Source organism: Salvelinus namaycush, chromosome 20 (assembly GCF_016432855.1).
Source record: "Salvelinus namaycush isolate Seneca chromosome 20, SaNama_1.0, whole genome shotgun sequence".
Taxonomy (NCBI): Eukaryota; Metazoa; Chordata; class Actinopteri; order Salmoniformes; family Salmonidae; genus Salvelinus; species Salvelinus namaycush.
In genome coordinates, this window is record NC_052326.1 from 53,500,932 (window position 1) to 53,510,223 (window position 9,292).

Sequence of the window (9,292 nt, forward strand, 5' to 3'; positions counted from 1 at the left end):
TTTTCAGCTAATGCAGATTTCGTAGTGAGAATACAGAATCAATTGACCATTTATTTTAGTATTGCCCTCAAGTAGGTGCTCAGGAATAGTTGAAAATGCAAAACATTGATCTAAAATTGACCCTAGATATACTGTTGGAGATCAATTACTAATACTATTAACGTTTTTCCAACAGTCTGTAGAGTCTATTCAATAGAAATGGTATGTTAATCACAGCATAGTTGAAATATGCTGTGTAGAAATCCAAAGTGTGTGGCCAGCAGAGACAGGTGGGATAGGCTAAGGGAAGCTGAGGGTTGGGATGTGGAATTGGAGACAAGTGGGGGTGAAGTTGCTGGGCAAAGGATAGAATGAGATGTAAAATACATTCCAGATAAAACCAATACATTTGAATGACACTGAGGGGCTGTGTTGATACAGTTAAGGCTTATGCCATGCAGGTGTTTGTACAAATGAATACTCAGATGGACATGGTGCCATACATGCACTCAAACATTGTTGGCCTGGCTGTTTTTCATGGTTGTTTCTCTTATTTGGTGGTGCATAGGGCAGGGAATAGAATTATTTTATTTCTCAGGGTGGAATGTGATGGTTGAGGGCCAGCTCTTGGATGGCTGTATCGGTCAGGTCCCCCTTTGACATTGTGGGAGATTTGTCAACGTGCCTGTGACCCTGTGTGTCTCTGGATAAGAAGCTGTTAGACTAATGTGATGTAGTTGGGCAGCTTCTCTGGAAGTATGTTTAGTAAGAGAAGAAATAGTCTAGCTGAATTTACACCGTACCAATTGGTTCATGATCCAACCACATAACTATCAATGTTTGTAGGGTCTAAACAGTGTGTAAAAATGTCTCACCCATCCAGGTCTGCTTTGTGACCAGCTTAGCTGGTGATTAATACAAATTAGGACCATTAAGGCTGCTGATGGCATAAGTACTACCTGTCAGTGATTTGAGACGCAGGTTCAATTGATTAAAATATAGTTTGACCATCCAGATCACACCGCCTGAGGTGGTTAGGAAAGAGATCACAATGAGTATTAAACTTGTCTACAACTGCCTAAAGGTGGGCACAGATGACAGACATCAAGACAAAGGCACGTTAGCCCCAGGTACAAATGAGACCGGTGAACACCGGACACATGGTCAGTAATATTGGTGTGACATTTAGTAATATACAAGAGGCAACCAGTATCATCTTCCAGCCATGTCATTTAATTTAGACCAACAACCACAGTTCAGAAATGGTTTAAGAAATGTTTCAGCACAAAATGCACAGGTTTACATTGGTCATTGAAGTTGATTTGGCAGTTGGAGGAAAACAGCACGGCCCGATAAATGTCCCAGAAGCCTTGTAGATCTTCTGGTTCCCCAGGAAGATATCCTGCAAGACAAACCATCAGTACCAGCATTCTAGTTCCCAGTCATGTGTGCATGAACATATACAACACTCACATTCAGTAACAGGTGTAAGCCACATCCAAGTACTTATAGGTTCCGACACAGGGGTCGCCGAACACGGAGTTGGATACCTTGACGATACACTGGCGCTCTCCGTCACACCTGTGTAAACAGGTAGAGGTTAACATCACAGCCAATGAGTGCCTACAGGTAAATGCACACTAAAGGTTTCAGTACCTTTCTGCCATTGTCCTGGTGGTGGATGGGCTGAGGCAGTTGGTGTTTTTGAGTTGTTTATGTGGGCGCCCAATGGAACACACATCGTGTTGACGACGACCATAGTTGGCACGCTGAATATGGATCTCACCACGATCTGAGGAAGAGAACGAAGAAAAGGATTACCAAATCTGGGTGTTTGTGTGGGTTAGTGACTAACATACATCACCACATGAATACACCGTACGGTAGTGTTGACCAGCTTACCACATAGTAGTTGAGAAGCAGAGCCTTCACATATGATGCTGCTTACTGCAAGGACAACACAGGAGTTACACCACACAAATTAAGACACACATTAGCCTGGTGAAATGTTAGTGATGGGCACTAATAGGGAACGTTGATTTCAGGTGCATTTTAAACATGTTGGCATGAACTAAAGTATAAAAAGTTAGGCTCGTCATCTTCCACAGTTACCTTGTAGTTTCACTTCCTTATGAACAGTTCTCAAAATGCTAACATTTTAATTAAGCAAACTGGCTGGCTATACCCAAGAAGGTGAAGCAGGGCGACCCGCTACACCAAATCTGTATTTCTATGCCGTTTGTGCCATCTGTCAGATTAGCTATAAACCCTACAAATCAGTAGGAATTGCACTAGCTAGTTACCGTTCACTGAAACATATTCAGTGGTAAACCAGATTAAGTGTGCACAACCATCAAATAAGCTTGAGACACTTCCCTTCCATGTTCTTGCTAGCTAATTGAGCGAGATATGTACATATAACAAGGTGCAGAAGCATATGAGACAAGTCGAAAAGGTTACTGCAAAAAGGGTCAATGCAGATGGTCGGGGTAGTCATTCAGCAGTTTTATGGCTTGGGGGAAGTAGAAGCCATTCAGGGTCCTGTTGGTTCCAGACTTGGTGCACCCGTACCATTTGTTATGGAGTATCAGAGGCCAGTATGACTTGGGTGGCTCGAGTCTGTATGTAGGGCCTTCAGACACACGTGGTGTCGAGATCCTGATGGCAGGGAGCCCAGCCTGAGTGATGTACTGGGCCGTACACACTACCCTCTGTAGCACCTTGCAGTCAGATGCCATACCTAGTGGTGATGCAGCCAGTCAAAAAGCTCTCAATGGTGCAGCTGTAGAATTGAGGATCGGAGGGCTGATACCAAATATTTCTAGCCTCCTGGTTGGGAGGGGCTCGGCCCTCCGTTTCCTGTAGTCCATAATCAGTTCCTTTGTCATCTTGGCACCACACTTCCAGGTCCCTGACCTCCCTATAGGCTACGCTAACTAAAGTTGTTGCCGGCTACATTTTTCAATAACCACAGCTTGTTGGCTAGCTAGGGTTAGTTAACAGGTGAGGGTGGTTTACACGTTGAGAAACCCATGCACGTATGAAACGTTGTGGCCATAAGACTGCATTTAATAAATCGTAGTTAGCAAGCTGGTACCATAGGGGAACCAACCCATTCTATTCCTTTTCTAGCTATCAGCAGAGTGCACTATTTTACAAAAGAGTAAAGTGGGTAGGAGTATTAAACAATATCCCAACATGCCACAGTCATACCGATAGTACGTTGAATCTAATTCTGTATATTGGTGCCCACCACTAAGTGTTATTAGCACACATTGAGAGACTGACTTGTTTCTTGCTGTTGGACACAGGAGTATTTGATGTCCAGGTACTTGTAAGTCCCGACACAGGGGTCTCCAAAAACGAAATTGGATGCCGGCACAACACACTCGCTCTTCCCACCGCATCTGTGTGTTTCAAAGACAGGTAGAGGTCATGAGTTCCTTTCTGCCATCTTGCTGGTTAACACTAGTCAAGGAGTTCCTACAGGTAAACAGCACAGGTTCCAGTACCTTTCTGCCATCTTGCTGGTGGTGGATTGGCTGAGGCAGTTGGTGTCGGTGAGTTGGTTATCGGGGCGCCCAATGGAACACACATCGTGTTGACGACGACCATAGTTGGCACGCTTGATTTGAATCTTACCTCCATCTGAGGGAGATGGGGAAGAGAGACAATGAAAAGGAGAAAGGTGAGGGACAAAGGAGAGCCAAGTCTGGGTCTCTATGGTGTGGGCTAGTGACCCTAATCTACAGTAGAAACTATCATAGGTGGTCGGTGAGTATACTGTAGGGTTGACTAGCTTACCACATTGCAGTAAAGCATCAGAGCCTTCACACGTGATGCTAATTGCTGCCAGGACAAATAAACAGGAATTACACACCACTCACATTAGCTTGGTTAAGTAGTATCATCATTATTACATACAGTACCTCCATCCGTTAGTGTACAGCAAGCTGCAGCCAGCACTGAAACAACATCACACAGCTAGTTCAGCAACATATGCACTTGGACCATGAAGCTAGAATTCAGCATTGGTCTCTATACTCAAGCATTTCAGTTATACTAAGTGTATTATAGTCAAGTTGAGCATTTGGTCTCTTATTCCAGGCACAAAATGTGACATTTGTTATATGACTTTGTTTTGAATACTTTTTTGCCCAATAGGAACTGAATGTCCCTCAAATCATATGACATTCTTCTATTACTAACATTTGGTCATATATATTTAAATTCTAATCTGCATCAGATACAGATTTTGTATACTCACATGTGACCACCGTCAGTCTGAACATGCGCATGATTCCAGGTACAGGCGTGGTAGTAACAGAGAAAATGCAACTGATGATAACAAGACCCAATTCACCTGGTATTTATGTTATGTGACATGTCTTAATTAACCCAGGTGTATCTCTTTGTCTCCAGGTGCACCTCATTGCAATTAGGGGCCGGCGTTTGCTGGTCTATACCTGGCTATTGAGTCAGTCTCATGGAGTTAGATAGAGGACTCTAGATGGATGAAATCCATTTTGGCATGAACACTGCCATTGAGGGCTTCCAACATTTTAAAGTAGCCATCTAGGTGGTGCTTCTTCGTTAAGGAAGAATTACATGGGCCACGTTCAGTCAAAAAACCTTCGATCATTGCAGATATACATTTCATGAATAGAGACAACGTATTTCCTTAATCTACATGTCGGAGAGACATATTTGTTCAAAATAGCATATTGTTATCTGAACCTTCCAAAAGGTTGCATCCTGCTGAACGCACCCCTTTATTCAATCCGGGTCATCAGGAGGGATCAGCCAATTAATTATACTCTTGAGCAAACACAGCATAACTGTATGTGCAGTAAATTGCCTTGAATTGCCTAAATTACCTCTTAAATTCTCAGGGCTGCTGGACAGGTGCCTTGCCCGTCAACGTGCGAGCCCTTTGGGTGTTGCACTTATCAGGCTTTACTGCCACGGTCCAGAAAGGCTGGTCCGAGTGATTTTGTTAATTTATATGTTCCCAGTTGCCACTCCTGTCAAGGGAGACCGCTGCTCTTGAAGGCAGTTTGGTGACCACAGATCCCCAGTACAGTTACTCTACTGTAAACATTATTAAAGTGACCCGTGTTGAGTGACTATATACATATGGCAGCAGTCTCTATGGTACAGGGTAGAGTACCAGTTGGTATCAGCCCAATACCCTGCTTTTAACAGAGACTAAGTTTGGGCAGGGTTCTGGGCGGAGGCCGGCTAGAGGTTACTATTTCAACGTCCGATGGCCTGGAGTAAGAAACTTCTATCTCCAGTTTCTCAGTCTCTTGGGGTTAACTTTGATGCACCTGTACTATCAACTCCTTCTAGATGGTAGCGGGGAGACACGGGTGGCTGAGGTCCTTGATGATCTTCTTGGCCTATCTGTGACACCGAGTGCTGGAGATGTCTTGGAGGGCAGGCAGTGTGCCCCCGGTGATGCGTTGGGCTGTCCGCACCACCATCTGGAGAGCCCTGTGGTTGCAAATTCCGGACCAGGCGTTGATACAGCCCTACATGATCGTCTCAATGGTGCCCATGTAGAATTTCATGAGGGCCTTAGAGGACTAGCCACATTTCTTCAGCTTCCTGAAGTTGAAGAGGCGCTGTTGAGCTTTCACCACACTGACTCTGTGAATGGACTATTTCAGCTTTATAGTTATAACTTGTAGCTCTTCATCCTCTCCAGTGCGGCCCTGTTGACATGGATGGGGACTAGCTCAATCTGCTGTCTACAGTAGTCCACAATCATCTCCTTTGTTTTGTTGACATTGAGGGAGAGGTTATTTTCCTGGCATCATTCCGTCAGGGCCCTCAAATATTTCCTGTACGCTGTCTCGTCATTGTTGGTAATCAGGCCTACCACTGTCGTCAGCAAAATTGACGATTGAGTTGCCACGCAATCATGGGTGAACAGGGAGCACAGGAGGAGGCTGAGCACACACCCGTGTGGGGCCCCAGTCTTGAGGATCAGCGTTGCAGAGGTGTTGTTGACTAACCCGCTGGAGTGCCTTGCAGTTGTGGACGGAGTAATTGCCATACCAGGCCATGATGCATCCGCTCAGGACGCTCTCGATGGTGCAGTAGTAGTATTTAGAGAGGAGGCAGCATGGCAACTTTCTTCAGCCACCTTAGAAGGTAGAGACGCTGTTGTCATGTTGGTCCATGACGAGTCCGCAGTGATGTAGTCGCTGAGAAACTTAAAACTTGTGACTCTCTCTACTGCAGTCCCGTTGATGTGGATCCGGGGTATGTTCCCTCCTCGGCTTCCAAAAGTCAACAATCAAATCCTTTGTTTTGCTAACGTTGAGGGAGAGGTTGTCATGACACCACAATGCCAGTTCACATACCTGCTCCCTACAGACTGACTCGTCATTGTTGGTTATCAGGCCTACAACCGTGGTGTTGTGCAAAGCTACGCAGTCATGGGTGAACAGGGAGCACAGGAGGAGGCTGAGCACACACCCCTGGGGGTCACCTGTGTTGATTCAGTGTCTCCTTAAAGCAGGTGGGTACTGCAGCCAAGGACAGGTACAGGTTGAAGATGTCCGAGAAGATGCCCGCCAGCTGATCAGCCCACACTCTGAGCATGCGGACAAATATTCTATCTTGGCCAACGGCTTTGTGAGTACCTTCTCTTGAGAGTTTTTCTTCACGTCTGCCTCGGAGAGTGAAAGCACCTGGTCATTCAGAGCAGCAAGAGTTGATGACTTGGTATTGTCTACCTCGAAGCGGACATAGAATGAGTTAAGCTCGTCTGAGAGGGAGGTTGGCACTCCAATATGTCCCATAAACATCACAAATTGTCCTTTTGTTCGATTGATTCCGTTGATATATATCCAAAATGTCCATTTATTTGGCGCATTTGATCCAGAAAAACACTGGTTCCAACTTGCACAACGTGACTACAAAATATCTCAAAAGGTACCTGTAAGCTTTGTCCAAACATTTCAAACTACGTTTGTAATACAACTTTCGGTATTTTTTTACGTAAATAATCGATAAAATTGAAGACGGGATGATCTGTGTTCAATACCGGAGGAAAACAATGTGTAGCATGCCTTCTGGTCATGCGCCTCTAACTAACAGTACACTTCACTGGAAACTCATTCTGAACATGGCTACTTCTTCATTTCTCAAAGGAAAAACCTCAACTAATTTCTAAAGACTGTTGCCATCCAGTGGAAGCGACAGGAACTACAGGAAGGTCCCTTAGAAATCTGGATTCCCAATGAAAACACATTGAAAAGAGAGTGACCTAAAAAAAAAAATAATCTGAATGGTTTGTCCTCGGGGTTTTGCCTGACAAATAAGTTATGTTATTGTCACAGACATGATTCAAACAGTTTTAGAAACTTCAGAGTGTTTTCTATCCAATACTAATACTAATAATAATATGTATATATTAGCATCTGGGACCTAGTAGGAGGCAGTTTACTCTAGGCACACATCCAAATGTGAAAATGCTGCCCCCTATCCTAGAGAAGTTAACTTCTTCTTAATAGGGGTCGCTGTTTTCACTTTGGGAAAAATGTGTGCCCAAATTAAATGGCCTCGTACTCTGTTCTAGATCATACGATATGCATATTATTATTACTATTGGATAGAAAACACTCTGAAGTTTCTAAAACTGTTTGAATTATATCTGTGAGTAAAACAGAACTCATTTGGCAGCAAACTTCCAAACAGGAAGTGAAAATTCTGAAAATGGGTCTCTGTGTAAGGCCTTGCCTATTCAATTGCCTTGTATTTATGGATCTGTATGCACTTCATACGCCTTCCACTAGATGTCAACAGGCAGTAGAGTGTTGAATGGGGTGTCTAGCTTGATGTGAGACCGAATGAGAGCTTTTGGAGTGACAGGTCCGGTATTTTCTTTGTCTTCGAAGGCGCGCTGGGGAGCTCGACATTGTTTTCTGAAAAGCGTTCGGTATACACGGCGAATATCTCCGGCTCTGATTTTATTTGATACATATGATAATAACATCATAAAGTAGGTTTTTTCAACCGAGTTTTATCAGTTTATTCAACGTTTATTGGGACTTTTGGAGTTTTCCGTTCTTTGCGCCAAGAGAGGATGGGAATGTTAGCAACCTTGGCTAGCATTGTGGTGCGAATTCGACAGAAGAAATGGACATTCTAAAACCAAACAACGATTTATTCTGGACCAAGGACTCCTTGTACAACATTCTGATGGAAGCTCAGCAAAAGTAAGAAAACATTTATGATGTTATTTCGTATTTCTGTCGAAAATGTTTAGTATTATTTTCCGCCCTGATTTTGGGCGCTGTCTCGCTATAACGTAAGCTGTATGTCGTACTAAAGTTATTTTTAGAATTCTAACACGGCGATTGCATTAAGAACTAGTGTGTCTTTCATTTGCTATCCAACATGTATTTTTTTGTAAAATTTATGATGAGTTATTTGGTCAGATTAGGTGAGTGTCAGAAATATATCCGGAGATTCTGGAAAAAAGTTGCTACGTTTTCACAATGTATAACCACGGATTTCAGCTCTAAATATGCACATTTTCGAAGAAACCACATATGTATTGTGTAATATGATGTTATAGGACTGTCATCTGATGAAGATTGTGAAGGTTAGTGAATAAATTTATATATTTTGCTGTTTTTTTCGCTATCGCTACCATTGGGTTGAATGAATGCGGTTGTGTGGCTGGCTACTGTAGTAAGCTAATATAATGCGTATTGTGTTTTCGCTGTAAAACATTAAAAAAATCGGACATGTTGGCTGGATTCACAAGATGTTTATCTTTCATTTGGTTTATAATATACCTATATTTATGGGAAAGAGTATTTGTTTTTAAATGATATTGTCAATTAGAAGGGTAGAGTTGTCTTTCATGGAGTTATCAGAATTACATGGAAAGGTCTGCTCAATCCAAGATTATAACCAATTGATTACAGCATTACCCCCAAAATGGAGGCAGGTGGCAGCAGGAGGAGGTAGGGAACTCGTCTGTCTGCCCAATATAAAGGACCAAACCTTGCAGAGAAAAAAAAATAGCATAAATAGGAATGTTTGCCAGTTTCATTTGATGACCAGGATGTTGACATCTGTGCCATACAGATTGCAAAATTGTTGGGAAGAGATTTTTTAATTACCGATTCCATGGTACAGGGTGTATGAGTTGTTTCAAGACTTGTGCTTATCAGCTAAAGTTTTATAGAATTCTTGACAATAAAATGCTGAATATTTGGGGCATAAAATCAAAGCGCTGCAGATTTTGTTTTGTGGATACAGAATTGACCATTTATTTTGGTATTGTCCT

The 9,292-nt window shown here is 43.0% G+C and overlaps 1 protein-coding gene across 1 annotated transcript; it reads right to left on the minus strand.

Annotated features, from left to right (window-relative positions):
* Positions 1-1,454: 1,454 nt before the first annotated feature.
* Positions 1,455-6,591, minus strand: LOC120064870 (L-rhamnose-binding lectin CSL3-like). The gene is made up of 8 exons (XM_039015461.1): positions 6,479-6,591; positions 4,247-4,317; positions 3,784-3,861; positions 3,492-3,627; positions 3,268-3,386; positions 1,882-1,926; positions 1,636-1,771; positions 1,455-1,560 (listed from the first exon to the last, which is right to left on the minus strand). Exons 1-8 carry the CDS (start codon positions 6,589-6,591, stop codon positions 1,455-1,457), a joined length of 804 nt encoding a protein of 267 aa, XP_038871389.1.
* Positions 6,592-9,292: the final 2,701 nt, after the last annotated feature.

What these genes read in the sequence shown, in the direction of transcription:
- LOC120064870 (XM_039015461.1), bottom strand. Translation starts at nt 6,591, where the DNA reads ATGCTCAGAGTGTGGGCTGATCAGCTGGCGGGCATCTTCTCGGACATC. An exon ending in GAGACACTGAATCAACACAG is followed by an intron (nt 4,318 to 6,478) that starts GTGACCCCCAGG and finishes TGTTATCATCAG; the next exon opens with TTGCATTTTCTCTGTTACTA. An exon ending in CAGACTGACGGTGGTCACAT is followed by an intron (nt 3,862 to 4,246) that starts GTGAGTATACAA and finishes AGCTAATGTGAG; the next exon opens with TGGTGTGTAATTCCTGTTTA.